Genomic DNA, 18,603 nt, shown 5'->3' on the forward strand with positions numbered 1-18,603 from the left:
CACATCCCCACCCCCATCCCAAGTATATGCCACTCTGCAACCCTCATTCCGGACTCTTATGATAATCATAATGCCCTAAAATATATTAATTTTAAACTATTCTCTCCCTCATCAGCTTCAATGCAGTAAACACAATTTATCCAGTGAGAGTCACCTCATTTTAACACATTTAAAAATCCCATATTTTGTTAAGATGAATGTTTTACTATTTCAAGCATTTGGCGCCTGGAGTTTATAATGACCCAAATGTATTAAAGAGAAAAGCTCAACATGGGGATAAATATGCACTTCAGTTGATAAAGTATATACATGAGAAAACATTAGTGAAAATTTCATGTGCAAACTAGATACATTCTTAAGAGATTATTAATATTTATAAGGTAGTTGATACTTATTTCTGAATTTGCCAGACATGCTACTTTTGACTGAATTTATGTATTGACTTCTCCTTCCAGTTTTATTATCCCAATTAGAATGGCAGAGACCTAATAGAGACAAGGAAGAGAGTTTCGCGATTTGATATTATTTTGTATTATCTGTACAGGTTTATTTTTTCTCCTCATTTTCAAATGGCTTGCTCCTTACTTCTCTGCTATCTAACGACAGAATAAACAGATGAGTAGAAGACTTTACCTTTAAATAATTTCTAAATAAACTCAAAATTAGATTATGAAATTCTTTTATGTATTTTGTTTCTCCACCTTGTTTTTCACTAGTATTCTTTTGAACATCACAAATAACAGTGTTGTCTAGGTATGCAACTCTGCTGTAATTCTAATGGAACAACAACAAAACCCAAACACACCCCACCACCAAAACCCATCTGATATGCCCCCAAAACCAAACCAAAATGAAATCTAAACTTTCTAATCCTCACAAGGAACTAAATATAGGTAGATGGACAGGATGTGAATGTCACATCATTTTGTGGTTTCCTACTACATGCATAGTTTTTGATGCTGAATTGATAAGTGTTTGAGAGGTATAGATCCATGTGTTTAAAAATTCTTTTGTATTGTTAGAAAATATTTTATTTGGTGTTCTAGTTTCTAATGTTCAGAAAGGGCCTTGCCATTGCTCAGGAACAGGTTAATTCTTCTTTACTGATTTTTAGTGCCCTTGATTTGACATTCATTGTGAGTGTATATATAGCATTGACCTAGTCAAGGGCTATTTTTGGCCATTTCAAGGAGGACTTGTGGCCTGTGTGATCTTCCATTCTTTGTCTCAATCTTTACCTCAGTTTTCAGTTCCCTCTACCACTAACCCAAGTTCATCTATATTTCGACTAAATTTTATGAGTTACTTTCAAAACTTGCCTGTTTCCAAATCTGTCTTGTCTCCACTATTTTTCTTGGAATGCTCCTATTGTGCTAATTTTTTCATAGCCTTGTTTTGCTGGCCATTTCTTTAAAAAGACATTTTTTCTGTAAATTTCCTTTTCCCCCCTCTTTCTGCCTTCTTGTGATCTTTTTACTTTTTATCTTCTGAATCCCTGGTGATACATTATTTGAGAACTTTTCCTTTCCCTTCTGCAGTAATAAGGCTCAAAATGTAAGAACAGTATGCTATCAACTCACTGTACTAGTCATTGTTTTTGATAGTCATGAAGGTAAAATGTGTCCCGTGTAAATACAGCTAGACAGAGTAGACAATGTTCATTACATTTGAAATAATTAGTTATGAAATGCTTAGGAAGCAAGTAACATTTTAACTAAGTTGAAGTTCATTGTGATATTTGTGGTGGAGGGGTCGAAAGGTCTGTAACATTTGACCCTCCTTTTCCCTTTCTTCTAAGGATTTGCTAGGTGGCTTACTGGTATTAAACCATCACAGATCTCTTCTTTCTTTAGGAGAGAGAATAAAGAAATGGGTTTAGAAATATGAGTATATTCACCTTGTTTTCAAAAACTTTCAAAGAAAGAGATTTTATACTTTTCTTGAGAAATCTAATTATAGATTATAACTGCCAACATTTTTACTTGATAATAAAATATAAATATCCAGTACATAAGTAAAGATAATTTTATAATTTTCTTTGCTAACAGGGTGTTATGTGTTGAGTTGCCTTGTTTATCGAAAGGTCAGCAGTTTGAATCCACCAGCCCCTCTATGAGAGGAAGATGGGCAGTTTTCGCTAGTAAAGACTTGTGACCACAGAAACTTGATAGAAATGACACAATGGTAATGGGATTGGTTTAGTTTTGGTTTTATGAAACTAATGGGTAAAGTTCTTTGTTTGGGGCCTTATATTTTCATAAAGCCCATTGGTCCTAGGCAGTCATTATTTAATGTATAGGATCATGGAATAATGTCATGATTCATTGCAGTGACCATAGATCTCCTGCAACAGCCCTTGATATAAGCGCCTTGGTTTGATTTTCCACAATACCGCATGTCATTTCTTACTGATAAAGCAGTAGGAGCTCCCTGGAACTGTTCAGATGAAAATATCTCAGAAACCTATGAATCATTAGTTCTGAAAGAGAATTTAATCTGTTAAATACATGAAGATTGGTTTTGGGGATTATACATTTGTGTGGGGGGTGTGTGTGTGTCCTTGTTGCTGTGATTTGCTTCTCAAATCTTGTGATAGTTAATGCTATATGTGATTCAGGTTTTAGAATCTATTGTCAAATAATTTATGTTTTGTTAACTTTTATTTCATTATTAGAGAAAGTGTCATTGTTTTTTTTGATACAAATATTGCCATGTTCTTTTAAATTGATCACATTCTGTTTTTCTTAAAATATACATAAGATCATTATATTGGTGTCATTTACTAACTGTAGAGAAAGGAACTTTTAAATAAATTAGTTATTGTCTTCTGCGTTATTGAACATGTGGTCAGTTGTCATGTTCATACATCGACATGATCAAAGTCTGAACTTCTGTCTAATTCTTCCCTGCTGTTAGGCTACCCTGTCATGATCAAGGCCTCAGCAGGTGGTGGTGGGAAAGGCATGCGGATCGCTTGGGATGATGAAGAGACCAGGTGAGATGCTGTCCAAAATATATTTTTGATGTAAATTGCAGTTTCCAGAGTTTTATTAAACTGACAAACAGATACTAGAAGCATAATGGAGTAATTATGATAAGCACCCTGATTTTTGTTCATGATTTCTGTTCTTTTAGATGAGATGAAAATGAAAATAATTCAGAGCATTTCCTTACGTATATTTTAGTGACAGTTACATTATGGAAAGGTTATTACTTTCTTAAAAATTTACAAAGATCCTATTTCTGTTTTTACAGTGTCTATATTTTTAATAATGTAGTCATGATTCTGTTTTATAGGCAAAAGACAGTAACATTGGTTATATAACTTTAATTATGGTCTCCAAATTTGAGGTAATTATAATTTCACTAAGATCTTATGTATTATCCCAGGTGCTTGTTTTCCTTTGCCAATTCATAAAAGTTGTAAATGTGAAATATATATTTCCCACCACCCCAAAACGGAAATTTTATCCTTTAAGTGGAGTGGTCTCAGTTGTAAATATAGAATATTTTCTTGTTATTAGCTTCAGCTACAAAAAGTAACTCTTAAGAATAACTAAAATTCTTAAATCCAATGTATTGATGACATCACATTGATTAGAAAATAACTGTTTGAAAAATTACCAAATGTAGGCAGATTCTAAGGGACTCTGTTCAGATCTGTGTGTATTTCTTACTTGTTTTCAGGTTTGGCAACAGGAGAGACTTATAACTTTTTTTTGGAGGCGAGGGATGAACTCACTGAATTATTATTAATGTTACCTTTCTCACCTCCCTCTGTTCTAAAGTATTTTGGTCTTCTAAATTGTCAGGTCAGCTAGCTTTATTCCATTCTCTCCACCCCCCCAATACCCCCTTCTCCTGTTTTCCTTCCTTTCTTGCTTCTTTTGTTCTTTCTTATCTTAGTGATGTTTTCCTGGAGACTCGATACTTTAGGAGGTCATGAAAATGCCTCTGTATTTTAGTGAAACTATTTAGAGAAACATTTAAAGGAATTGTTTATATTCTTGTTCATAAAGGACAAAAGTAAGTGAAGAGTTGCATAACTGATAAAAGTAGGGGATTTTTTTTTTGCATAGTGAACACTATATTATTTTATTTTTTTTATTCATAAAAAATGAAGACTAAACCAAGTTGCTCCTTTTTGGAAGCTATTTTCCTACCTAATGACTGTATATTAATTGTAATCTTGGTAAACATGAGTTGAGACAATTGGGATGGATTTAGGAAGAAGTTAAAATTAAAACATTACATGGAGTATTTGCTTGATATCTGTGACCAAAGAAATGAACAAATGAGACTATGGCCGCAGATGCAGGCAGTGTTAGACTAGTTCAAGTGAGGCTGAGCGAGAACAGGAGCACTCAATGTGAAAGTTATCCAGGGCAATGGAATCCAAGTCAAACTCAGAAATTAGCTTCCAAATTAAAGGTAAGGTGAAAATCTTTTAGAGGCAAAACTAAACTTTATGCAAAGGCACTGTGTTGGAGACCTCCACAGGTAACTTTAACTTAAAAGAAAATTGCCGTAGATCACCATTGTTTATTTGATTGAACATCAGGCAATGTGATTACCTTGTGCTGTGGGATAATGATATATGACAAATACAAGTTTTAAATATCAGATTCACTTTCAATGCAGCACAGATGCCATATAGTGACTGAACTAACTGCAGAGTTTCATATTCCATCTTCTACTTATGTATCTGATAGGAATAAATTCATTGCTTGGATTGACAGTATTTGTTCAGAGCCTTCTATGTGACAAGCATTGTTACAGTTGGATTTCGGATGTGTAGCAATAATGACAAAAGGACCATCCCCAGCAAAAAAACTTCCTTCTTCTGTGGATTTTATATTTTAGAGCTGGCATCCTTCATTTTTAATCCATAGGCACGTAGAATCCAAAACAGGTACATCAGAGTTGGATGGGGAAATCTTTCCTCTTATTACCCTCTTATAAGAGTTTAGCCTTTTATTCTATAAAGTGATAGATCTCAGTAGTAAATTTGTATCTGTAGTACACAGAAGTCCATAATATCGGTAGGATTTTTCACTAATAGAAAATCACTTTTTTTCCTTCATCAAGTTCTATTTGTTGCACTTACCTTAAAGTCACACAATCATTAGACATGTGTTGGTGTTTACTTTGAGGAGCTCTGGTGGTGTATTTTGTAAAAAATTTTACTGGACATCCAAAGGCAGTGTCTCTCTAGTGGTGCAAATCTACAAATGGCTCCCACGGAGATAATTAGGCCGTTTCCTCTCATGTGATTTATTGCCTCCCCAAAACATGCTGGAGAGTCAGCTATGAGTTGGTTCTGACTCATTGGTAATAAATGAATTAATAAACAAGCATGAGTTTTACAGTTTGATTTTAAAATGCTTTAATAATGACATTTTAATGTAATTTATATCCTGTGCATTTTATGCTTTGCATTGAAAACGATTTTCATGTGCCATTCTACAAAAGAGGTCCAAAGTTCAGAAACCCTGCTCTGGGGAATAAACAATAAACAAAAAAGTAAATTACACACTATTGTTTAATGTGATAAGTACAGAAAAATAAAGGCAGATAGAGGCATAAATAATATTCAATAATTTTCATTCTAAAGAAGCTATGTCATTGGTATTTCAAATATCAGTAAGGGCACCCATGGTTTCAGTAGTCATTAAGTGCTGTAGAGTCGTTGATGACTCATAGTGACCCTATGAACAAAAGACCTGAACACTTGTATAGCTTTCATCATTTCTCCAGGTTCCCAGTTTTCAGAGGCAAGCTATTTCAGAAATAGATGCCACTACTGTTTCCAAACTTGTCTTAATCAGGGAGCTCCAGCAAACACTGTCCATCATGGGTAACCATTATCACATTTGACATATTAGTGTCACAGTGTTTTGCATCACAGCAACCATGACTTACCTCTGTACAGAGATACCTCTGTACAGAGCAGTTTCATGCCACTTAGAAGACTGTTTGACCAAAACCAATTAAAACCAGGCCTGGGTGCCACAGATTAAAATCACTAACCTTTGGCTTGGTAGCATAACTTTCTGTCCACAAGCCCACAGAGCTCTCTCTATGTTGTTGTTGTTATGTGCCGTTGAGTTGTAGACGACTTACAGCAACCCTGTGAATGAAAGACCTGTACATTTGTATAACTTTCATCATTTCTCCAAGTTCATAGAGTTTCTGGAGGCAAGCTATTTGGGAAGTGGATGCCACTCCTGCTTTGAAGCTTGTTTTAATTGGGGAGCTTCCGAAAATAAATTAAGAAGCAGCACTACTGGCCTAACACTTCTGGAATAATAGAGCTTCAGAAACCATATGGATCACAGAAGAACATTGTTGGATGTCGTGCTGGAAGATAGCTGATCTCAGGTTGGAAGACACTCCAAATATGATTAAAGAAGAGCTGTCTCCTCAAACTAGAGTCTACCTTAATGATATAGATGGAGTAAAGTTTTTATCCCATGGAGGACTTTCATTTGCTAATATGGCAAGACTCAAAATGAGGACAGACTGCTGCAGACATTCATTAGTAATTGGCATATATTCTACCCGTAGGAAGCCAGAATTTAGGAAATTTTTTTAAAATTTTTATTTTTTATTATTTTTGTGTGCGTGTACCGTCAAATCAGATCTGACTGGTACAGGAGGAGATTGTCCCTCCTTCTCCGGCAGAGAGAATTTAGGAAATTTGAAAGTTTTCCAAAATGAAATGTGTAAAGATTGACATCCTGGGAAGCTCTGGTGGCCTAGTGGCAAGAAGCTGTACTGCAATCCCAAAGGTACACGGTTCAAATCCACCAGATGCTCTGCCGGAGAAGGAGGGACAATTTCCTCCTGTACCAGTCAGATCTGATTTGACGGTACGTGCAACAAAAAATAATAAAGTAATTAAAAAAAATTAACATCCTATGCTTTAGTGAATTGAGATGAATTGATACTGGCCATTTTGAAACATACAGCCATATGATCTACTATGCCAAGCATGAAAAAGAGGAATGGTGTCATATTCATCATCAAAAAGAACATTTCATAATCTAGCCTAAAGTCCAATGCTATGAGAGGTAGTATACTACCCATTGTATACAAGGAAGTCCTGTTAAGAGGTCATTTAATCATTATTAAAATTTATGCACCAATTATAATGACTGTAGGATACTCCTGTGTAAGTTCAAATTGAAGGGGAAGAAAATGAAGACAAGTCCTCAAGAACCAAAATGTGTCCCTGAATGTCTCTCAACTGAAGTTAAAAATTGTGAGAAGAATAGAGTGATATATTAACACTAATGACAAAAAACCAAGATAGGAGATGACATTAAGGACTTCATCCATGAAGAAGTAAAACAAAGTCATTGCAAAGACAAAAACTGCATAGCAGTAAAGTAAAAATAAGTTCTTATGCTTTTTATTAAAATTTCTCTTTTAATGTTATTCAGTCTTAACAGTTTAAAATTACTAATGATTGGGTTTGATGTGCTGGGGAGAATTACAAACTTTAAAACAAATCCAATTATATGTTCAGGTCCTAATAAATATATTTGCTGTGGTATGCTTCTCTTGTGCAGTTGGCTAGGCCATTTTTACTTACATCTTCAGAGTTCTGAATAATATGGATATGCATTTCTCCGATTTCACTAGTAGAATGAATATTATCATTGGATGTTAATTTTAATTATTAATTATATATAATGTCGCTTTGTGCCATCTAGTCAACTATGACTTCTATTTCATCTATGAACAATAATTCTGAACTTTGTCCTATCCTGAGCCAATCTCACCACCTCTGACACGCCTGCCCCCAAAGCCACAGTTACTGTGTCAATCCATATTATCATCTCATTGGCGACTTTCCTTTTCTGTGCTGACCCTTCACCCCTCTAAGCATAATGTCCTTCTCTGAGAATTGTTCCCTCCTGATAACACGATATCCTTAGTTAATATTATAATTGGAGAAATGGAACTATTCTTATGTGCTTTGATTGGGTCAGATTCCTCATATTTATCAGTTAATGAAATAAATATTGATATTCCCACTTTATAGATAATAAATCTAGGATTAGAGAAGTTATATAATTTACCCAAGGCCATAGGGCTAGTGAGTGAAGAGTCAAAGTTGAACCAAATATAACTATGTGTCCACTAAATTGATTTTTATCAGCTTTGTTCAGAAGCAAAGTAAACATCTAATTGATTCTGTGTTGCTGAAGGCGATATATTTTAGTTAGTCTGACTGGTCTCTCTCTTTTTTTTTTATGTTAGGGATGGATTTAGGTTTTCATCCCAGGAAGCTGCTTCTAGTTTTGGTGATGATAGACTACTAATAGAAAAATTTATTGATAACCCTCGTCATATAGAAATACAGGTACATTTTTAAATGCTTTCTACTTTTTCGTATACATTTAATATGTACTTCCGATATGAATAAACAATATATATTTTTGAGAATTATTGTTAATTGTTCATTGTGTTTGAATATGTATAAAATATGTATTAATTGATTTCTTACTTTTGGAATCTGACAAATTTTTGTTGAAATACCGATATGTGAGTTTGGAAGAATGATATAAAAAACCTAGAGGTCCAAATGACATATTCTGAAGAGGTGTGACCAGGTATCGTAATGTTGCTGTAATGGAGATACCATAAGTTTATGGCTTTAACAAGCACTTTTATTTTCTTACAGTTAATGAAGCTACAAGTCTAAATTCAGGATGTCATCTCTAGGGGAAGGCCAACTATTGTTGATTGTGGAAAAAAAACCCTTGTTTTCTTTAGTAATTGTCGACAAAGCAGTCCTTGGAGATCTGCATGTGTCCTGGCCTTCCCTGGTGTTGTAAAACTTCCTCCAGCAGAAGCCCTCTCTTCTGGTAGTTCTTTCTTGATGATAGTGAGATGCTTCTTCCTTGTGTCAATTTCCACCACTTTTATTTTTAATGAATTACATGATATTACAAGCCACATTCTAGAGACTCTTCCTTTATATCAGATTAAAACTGTCGTTGTTGTTCTTGTGTACTGTTGAGCCACAGCTGACCCATAGGCTGACCCTCTGGTGGATTTTCAGAGACAATTAATTGAATGGGAGGAGATTGCCCATCTTTTTCTGTTTGAACAGCAGGTGCCTTCAGGATTGCAGTGCAGTTCCTTGCCACTAGGCCACCAGAACTACCTAGATTAAGACTGTGTTGAGGCTACAAGGTGTTGGTTTCCACTCTTAATCATCTTCAAGGATCTGGTTTATCAGAATGTAGGAGATCATGAAAGCATGATATAGCTTCTTCATTATATAATTATATATATATGTATTTTGGGAGGACATAGTTCAACCCAGGATGCCAAAATAAGTATGTTCTTTTTAGAAATGTATTTATACTCTCCTTGTATATTAAAAGAATGCCTGATCTAGACTTATATGTCATTTTTTTGGTCTGCTTTATTCAGAAATAAGGCAAAGTAAACATAAATGATTTTTTTCTTTTTCCCCCCATTTAATTGATTTTGTATTGCAAAAATTCACATGCAATTCCTGAGATAGGTATTCTTGTAGGATTTGTTTGTAGAAAGATGAGTGAAACAGTCTTACTCCATTGAAGCCTGTAGTAAATCAGAATGTGCTAACAAGGCACTTCTTTTGCTCTATATGATGTTAACTTGGTAAATAGTCATGTTGGACTGACTGATTTGGAAGGTCTAAAGAGGATCTCACATTTTAGGTGCTTTGGAGAGATAGCTTAAAAACGAGGCTCAGAAGAAACAATGGGGCAACTGAGCTTCTATTTCTTTCTGAAAAAAACAGGTGCATCTCCACATGGCTTGTATGCATGACATTTCTAAAAGTATAGTCTTACATATCTGTCCAGGTTTCCCACAGTATATGATGAAACTTGAAGATGCCTTTTAAGCTCAGAGCTGGCAAACGATCACTTTTCTTGAATTTTACAAGTTACTAGGCCAGCATAGGTTTATTGTCTGATGAGATAATAAAAATCTCAAAACTCATTGCTGTTGGAGGAGGAAGACTGCTGAAGTGGGCTCAATTGTGTCAGAGAGGAGGATGGCACAATATAGGACAAGGTTCAGATCCATTTTTGATAGGGTCACTATGAATTGTATTTGACTCATTGGCACACAGGATGGCTTTGATTTCCAAGGCTATAAACCACCTGAAAAGAGATGGTCTGTCTTTCTCTCGGGTAGATTTGAAGCACTAGAGAATCATGTCCTTTGCGATAGTCGTGTAAGTCTCTCAGTCTACACCATCAGAGCTCCCTAATGTAGACAAAGAGGAATAAAGAGTCATCACTTGTTATTGTTGTTGTGTGCTGCTGTTGAGTCAGAACGGTTTCGCCGTTGACCCTCCAGTGGGTTTTCAGAGATTTTTTGAAGAGATTGCCCATTTTTCTCCTGTGGAGCAATTGGTTGATTCAGCGCCTTACTCTTAGGCCTCCAGTGTACACTTCTCTTGTGCTTCACTTCCTAGCAACTAATACAAAAAGTAGAACAGCCCTTAGACGTTTTCTAGATTGTAACCTCTATGGGGACAGATTGCTGGGTCTTTTTTCTTACAGAGGAGCTGGGTGGGTTCTGCTGCGTTTTGTTTACTACCTGATTGCTTACGTATTGCATCAGGAGTGATTCTTAACAGTCATTAAAGTGAGTTCCTAGATTCAGCAGTTGAAACAGAGATTCCTTAGAAAATTACTGTGGTAATTTTGAAAAGACATCATGGGAACGTGGTTCAGTGATAGTGAGGGGAGGTGGAAAGATATTTTTACTGTGGAGTCAGTGCCCTGGTTCACTCTCCTTACTTGATTAGAGAATTAAGCCAGACAAGAAAACGAGAAAAGGGAATTGTGCCCAAGCTACCAAAGTAGTACAGAGCACAGCTATTTCAGTGGCTCTTTGGAGAGTTAGCTTAGAGAGTAGGGTCCTTAGAGGGGCTATTGCTGGTCTTGTTTGGAATAATCTCTGTGTACACTGAGTCATTATTCGAGTATTGGGCCAAGAACATAGGATGAAGCCTTGCTGGAGCACTAGATGAATAAAAATCCAACCTTTCTGTAAACATTCATTAAAATCACAATTTTTTAAAAAAAAAGAAAGGTAAAGACATAGAAGTGAAAATAAAAACTAAAATAGATTTATTATGTCCCAAAGGGCGATCGGCCCTCCCTCCATGGAAAGGAAGTAATCGGGGAGGCAGCATGCTACTGAAGTGAGTGGCTTGCTCATCTAAGCGGGGCTGGAGTCTGGGCCAGTGATAATATTGCCATGGAGAGTTCAGAGGTTGATAGCCGGTTCTTATTCTACTTCACTGTTAGGACATCACTCTTAGACCTGAAACTCTTAATTTCACACATGTCAGTGTCTGCTTTCTGGTTCATGTTTAATCGGGCATGAACTTCTGCCTCCCCTATGTCATTGGTTCTAAACCTACATATGGTTGAGCTCTAGGTAATTTTATGCAGGTGGACTTTAGTGTCAATGCATAAGAAACAAAATAGGCCATCAAAAATTATTTTAGAAATTTTGGTATAAGTAATCAAAATAATGGAGCTGTCATTTCTTGAGATGGGAAGACCGTGAAAGTTGCATAATTTGGGAAGGAAATTAAGATTATGATGTTGGACAAATTAGAGATGCCCATTTGACATCTATGTATTAGAGTTGTTGGTAGATGCCATTGAGTCAACTACCGCTCATAGTGACCCTGTGAGCAACAGATCTGAATCTTGCTTTATCCCACACCATCCTTACCATCTCTGATACCCTCGAGCTCATTTTTATAGCCATTTTCTCAGTCTGTCTTGCCGAAAGCCTTCTCTCTTTCTCTGACTCTTCATTGTTTCCAGCATGATGCCTTTTTTCCAGGGCCTGGCCTCTCCTGATAACATGCCCGAAGCATGTGAGATGTGTTTCATCATCCTTGCTTGTAAGGACTGCACTGATGGTACTTCCTCCAAGACAGACCATTTTATTCTTTTAGTAAACTATGGCATATTCAGCACTCTTCTCCAACACCACAACTCAAATGCCTTGAGTATTCTCCTGTTATCCTTACTCATTGTCCAACTTTCAGATGCATAGGAAGTAAATGAAAAGACCATAGCTTGGATCAGGTGCACTTTTGTGTTGAGTAGATGGTTGGCTTTTAATGGGTCTATAAAGAAGGGAAAAATATTAGAGCTACTTTTCGCTTAAGATCATAGAAACATCATTAATCTTTTACTCTTTAAATTTCCTATCTAGCACATGTTTGAAGAACTTTGGGGAACTGATTTATGTACTGGGCTGCTAACAAAATGGCAGGCAGTGTGAATCCATCTCCTAGGGACAGATAAATCAGTTTAAGTATGGGAAACCTCATGAATGCCCACCATGAGCTGGAATTGACTCAATGACTATTTGTATTATGTTTTTTAGCATTTTTTCACATTATAGATCACAATACAGAATTAGGACTTAGTCATTTTGCTGTCCTCAGAAACCAGGTTGCTATCTTTCATGTTAGTGGTACTTTAAGATGTTTATTGAATTATATAATTTTATTTATATCTGTACTTTAAAATATTTTAAAATTAGCTTTGGCATACAGTCTAAGGATATTAAAACATTTTGGTGAAAGTGTCTTTCAGTAACCCTCTTGTGTGAATGTGATAACTTTTCAAATCTGACACCACGATCTATAGTCAGAGGGCTTTAAATATACTTATTTTCCTTTATTTAATTATTTATACTATATAATTTGTTTACCTGGTAAAGAATTTAAATCTCCCCTCCCCAATATGTGCTGGAATACCAACCTTTTCGTCAATAGATAGTATTTGTTAGGTTAATGAGGCCACATCAGTGTTGTATCTGTCTTACACTTGATCACTTCTAGGATAGCCAGTTAGGCAGAAAAGCACCTAAATGGGATTGGGGGGAGCTAACTAGCACCTGGAGATCTCCAATACTGAAGAAGCTGGGGTAAGGGTTTCCCCCTCTCCGAGGCAGAGAAAGACTTTCCCAAGTTCTGAATTTGGACCTCTAGCCTGGGTGGTAGTTGACAGGTCTGCACATAACAACTACAGCCTCTTAAAATGTGAGAAAATAGATTTCTGTTTGTTAATGTTATCCACTTGCAATATTTCTATTTTGGTAACACTAACAAACTATTGAAGGTACTCACTGAAAAGCTACTGTGCTTTTCAATCTTATCTTCACGGTCTCCAGTTTCCATTCCAAGGTGTAGACTTGTGTTTCGAATATCCATCCAAAGATACTAAGTGATAAGCTCCAGTGGCCTAGTGGTAAGAAGCTTCCCTGCAATCTTGAAGGCACTTAGTTGAAGTTTGAATCCACCAATTGCTCAGTGGGAGAAGGTTGAGCAATCTCCTCTTGTGTGATTTTTTTTTTAAAAGAAGACATTAATTGAAGTATACATGAAATATCACCTACTCTTTTTTCCCCCAGCAATATTATTTACTGTATACCTTCCTATGCTGAAACGGTACAGAAATTTACTTTGACTTAAACTGGTTCTTTTCAACTGTAGGATTGCTCCTATTTTTTTAGTAGATGCTGAAGTTCTTGCATTATGTAAAATACTTTATTTTAATGAAATTGTTTTCGGTAAGCAGTTGTTTCTTCTTGTTGTTGTTGTTATATGCCATCCAGTCGCTTGCAACTCATAGGGACCCTATGTACAACAGCCCTAAACTCTGCTCTGTCCTGTGCCAATCGCACTGTCTCTGACACTCCCATCCTGATTACCCCAGTCAATGAATCAATCCACCTCATAGAGGGCCTTCCCCTCCTGCACTGTCCCTCCACCCTGCCAAGCAGTATGTCTTTCTCCAAGGACCAGTCTCTCCTTACAACATGTCCAAAGCATGTTAGACGGAGCCTCAGAATTCTTGGCTCCAAGGAGATACCCGGTTTAACCCTTTACAGGATGTATTTATTTGTTTTCCTAGCAGTCCATGGTACTCTCAATACTCTTCTCCAGCACCAAAACTCAAAGGTATCAATTCTCCTTCTAGCATCCTTGGTCATTGTTCCACTCTCTGATGCATAACAAGTGATTGCAAAGACCATGGCCTATATCAGACACACCTTAGTCTCAAGAGAGACACCATTGCTCCTCAGTACTTTGGAGAGGTCCCTAACAGCAAACTTTCCCATGGCAATATGCCTTTTAATTTTCTGGCTACTGATGCCAAGAGTGTTGATTGTGGAGCCAAGCAAACTAAAGCTGTGAACGATCTTAATGTCCTCGCCATCCATCCTTATGTTGCCAGTTGGTCCAGTGGTGAGAACCTTTGTCTTCTTGACATTGAGCCTCAATCCATATTGGAGGCTGCAGTCCTTGACCCTCTGCAGCAAGTGCTTCAGGTCCTCCTCAGTTTCAGCAAGCAGGGTTCTGTCATCTGCATAACGCAGATTATTGATAGATCTTCCACCAGTCTTGACCCCACATTTCTCCTCACAGAGTCCAGCCTCCTGGATAATCTGTTCTGCATACAGGTTGTAAAGGTATGGAAATAGGACACATCCTTCGCGCACGCCCTTCCCAATTTTGAACCATGCAGTGTTCCCTTCCTCTGTTCTGACAACTGCTTCTGGTCCAAGTATTGGTTTCGCATTAGAACGATCAAGTGTTCTGGGATTCCCATTCTTCTCAGAGTCAACCATAGTTTGTTATGATCCACATAATCAAATGCCTTTACATAGTCAATGAAACACAGATAGACATTCCTCTGGTATTCCCTGCTTTCAGTTAAGATCCATCTAACATCAGCTACAATATCCCTAGTACCACGACCCCTTCTGAACCCAGCCTGGACTTCTGGTAGTTCTCTGCTGATGTGCTATTCCAGTTATTTTTTGATAATCTTCAGTAAAATCTTGCTTGCATGTGAAATCAATGATCTATAGTTTCCACACTCTGTTGGGTCACCTTTCTTTGGGATGGGAAAAAATATAGATCTCTTCCAGTCAGTTGGCCAAGTGGTTGTTCTCCAGATTTGTTGGCACAACTTGGTGAGCATGTCCAGGGTAGCATCTGTTATCTGAAATATGTCAGTTGGTATACCATCTATTCCTGGAGCCTTATTTTTTGCCATTTCTTTCAAAGCAGCCTGAACTTTCATCACCATAGGCTCTTGCTCATATGTTGTTTCATTAAATTCTTCTGTGTCTGCCAATTCCTTTTGATACAGTGACTCAGTATATTCCTTCCATCTTCTTTTAATACTTCCTGGATCATTTAATATTCTTCCTAAAGCATCCTTGATTATAGCACCTCAAAGTTTGAATTTGTTCTTCAGTTCCTTGAGCTTAAGAAATGCTCCCACCAACAGTGAATAAGGGTTCCAGTCTCTTTATAACCTCGCCAGCATTTGTTGCTTGCTGTTCTGTTAAATTTTGCTAGTCTAACTGGGGTGAGATGATATCTCATAGTTGTCTTGATTTGCATTTCTCTCAGAGCTAGGGATTTTGAACATTTCTTCATGTGCTTGTAGGCCATCTGAATATCTTCTTTGGTGAAGTGTTTGTTCATATCCTGTGCCCATTTTTTTATTGGATTATTTACCTTTATTTTGTTGTGGTGCTCAAGTATTTTATACATTCTAGATATAAGTCCCTTATCTGACATGTCATTACCAAACACTTTTTCCCAGTCTGTGGCTTCCCTTTTTACCCTGTTGGAGAAGTTTCTGGATGCGCATAGGGATTTGATTCTTAGAAGGTCCCATTCATCTATTTTATCTTCTCCTAGTTGTAAATTTTTCAAAATACTTGGAAGAGTCTTTATGTTGTGCATTAGGACTACTAAAGTTCTTCCAAGCTTTTCTTGAATGAAGTTTATAGTCCTTGGTTTTAGTCCTAGGTTCATGATCCTCCTTGAGTTGGTTTTTGTATATGGAGTGAGTTGGGGATCTATTTTAATTCTTCTGCAGATAGTTTTCCAATTTTGCCAGCACCGTTTGTTAAAAAGGCTGTCATTTTCCCACCTAACTGATTTTATCTCCTTGTCAAAAATCAGTTGACCATAGGTAGATGGGCTGATTTCCGGGTTCTCAATTCTATTCCATTGATCTATATGTCTGTCAGCATTTCACAAGAATAGAAATGATGACAAAAATTCCAAAATAAAGTTTTCAATGTACCTTAAAAAAAAGAAATGCTGAGCGAGTTCATCCCTTTTGATTTTCTGACTCCAACTCCTTGCACATTTCATTGTAATATTTTACTTTGTCATCTCATGCTGCCTTTTGAAATCTTCTATTCAGCTCTTTAGTATCTTGAATTCTTCCTTGTGCTTTGGCTTCTCTACGCTCCAGTGCAATTTTCAGAGTCTCTTCTGACATCCATTTTGGTCTTCTGTTCCTCTTCTGTCTTTGCAATGACCATTTGCACTCTTCCTGGATGATACCCTTGATATCTTCCCACAACTCGTCTGGTCTTCGCTCATTAGTGTTCAAGGCCTCAAAGCTGTTCCTGAGATGGTTCTGAAATTCAGGTGGGATAGACTCAAAATCATATTTTGATTGCCTTGGATTTGGTTTCATTTTCCTCAACTTCAGCTTGCACTTGCATATGAGTAGTTGGTGGTCTATTCCACAATCAGCTCCTGGCCTAGTTTTCACAGCTGATATTGAGCTTCTCCAGTGGCAGTGGTTCTTTCCACAGATGTAATCGATCTGATTCCTATGTGTACCATCAGGTGAAATCCATGTATATACCCTGCGTTTATGTCTCTTAAAAAATGTATTTGCTATGAATAAGTCATTGATTGTGCAAAGTTCAAGCATTCTCCAGCTCCATTTCTGTCACCGAGTGCATGTTTTCCAACTACTGAATCTTCTTCTCTGTTCCCAACTTTGCATTCCAGTCACCCATTATTGTAAGCAGTATACTTTGCAAAATTTTCCTGTTAAATACATATAGATTTGTTAAAAATTGTGATGTATTTAAAGTTTAATTTCTCTAAGTACTTCGTAAAACTTTTGTTTTCAATTATGTGGTTTCTTCATTTATACATAAAAATAAACTAATTTTTATTGAATGCTTAAAAATTTATGTTGTTATTGTTGTTAGGGGCTGTCATGAGTCATAGACTACTTATAATGACCCTATGAATGAAAGATCTGAGCACTGTTCATAGTTTTTGGAGGCAAGTCGTTTAGGAAGTGGGTGCCACTCCTACTTCTTGTTGTTATTGTTGTTGTTATGTACCGTCAAGTCACTTGCGACTCATAGCAACCATATGTACAACATGCCTAAACTTAGCTCTGTCCTGTGCCATTCGCACCGTCTCCGAATCACCCATCCCGATTACCCCAGTCAATGAATCAATCCACCTCATAGAGGGCCTTCCCCTTCTGTGCTGTCCCTCCACACCCCCAAGTGTGATGTCCCTCTCCAAGGACCTGTCCCTCCTTGCAATATGTCCAAAGTATGTCAGACGGAGCCTTAGAATCCTTGCCTCCAAGGAGCAGCCTGGTTTGACCCTTTCCAGGATGAATCTGTTTGTTTTTCTAGCAGTCCATAGTAACCTCAATACTCTTCTCCAGTACCACAGCTCAAAGGCATGAATTCTGCTTCTATCATCCTTGGTCATTGTTTAACTCTCTGATGCATAACAATGATTGCGAAGACCATGACCTGTATCATACGCACCTTAGTCTCCAGAGAGACACCATTGTTCTTCAGTACTTTGGAGAGGTCCCTAACAGCAGGCTTTCCCATGGCAGTGTGCCTTTTAATTTCCTGGCTAGTGGTGCCAACAGTGTTGATTGTGGAGCCAAGCAAACTAAAGCTGTGAACAATCTCAATCTTTCACCATCCATCCTGATGCTGCCAATTGGCCCAGTGGTGCTTAGGACTTTAAAAAAATGAACAGAAAGACTAGACATAATTTTCAAACAAATGAACTTTTGATTCTCTAGCAAATGTAATATTTTGCTAAAAAATTGCTCTTTCTATGAAATTTAAATTTAGCAGGTAACCAGTATTTTATTCTCAACCTTAGTTGGTTTCCTGTTAATACAAATGGAGAAAGTCATAATGTAGTGTAATATCATGCCTTTTTAGCAATTTATATACCTTAAGTAAAACAATGCTAAATCATTCATATATATATATCTCAAAGTCATCTTAGATGTAAGCATAAATATTTTATATGGTTAAAACAAGTGGTTGTTTAAACTAACATTTTTACACTGTTCCTAAACACCACTGACAAATATGTATTCTTTTCTTTAAACAAAATTTTTATTTTATAGTAGTTTACTTACAAAATTTGTATACATTGTTTTTCACTCTGGGTCTTTCCCATTTCCATTACCCACCCCTCCACCCTCCCACTGAAGTGTAAGACTCTATAATTATCCACTTCCTCTCTCCACCCCCACCTGTCCTCACCCCTCTGCTACCCCCTCCTCTTGGATCCTTATATATGTTCTATAATAATGGTCTTCTACCATATTTGTCCTTACAGGACTGAGTTAGTTCGCTTAGCACAATGTGCAATTTTTAAATTTTATTTTATTTTTATTTCATTTATTTTTTTATTTTACTCTTCAACTTTAACGTAATTTTACAATA

The 18,603-nt window shown here is 36.8% G+C and overlaps 1 protein-coding gene across 3 annotated transcripts in view; it reads left to right on the forward strand.

The window, feature by feature from the left end:
* Nucleotides 1-18,603, forward strand: part of PCCA (propionyl CoA carboxylase, alpha polypeptide) — a 577,332-nt gene that overhangs the window by 262,074 nt on the left and 296,655 nt on the right. For all 3 annotated transcript variants that reach the window (XM_006879382.1, XM_006879384.1, XM_006879383.1), the window contains 2 exons: nucleotides 2,917-2,995; nucleotides 8,269-8,371. In XM_006879382.1, coding sequence (XP_006879444.1) covers nucleotides 2,917-2,995; nucleotides 8,269-8,371 — 182 coding nt within the window. The remainder of the gene's footprint in view (nucleotides 1-2,916; nucleotides 2,996-8,268; nucleotides 8,372-18,603) is intronic.

This window comes from Elephantulus edwardii, unplaced genomic scaffold (assembly GCF_000299155.1).
Source record: "Elephantulus edwardii isolate Elephantulus edwardi_28Jun2011 unplaced genomic scaffold, EleEdw1.0 scaffold00003, whole genome shotgun sequence".
Classification (NCBI taxonomy): Eukaryota; Metazoa; Chordata; class Mammalia; order Macroscelidea; family Macroscelididae; genus Elephantulus; species Elephantulus edwardii.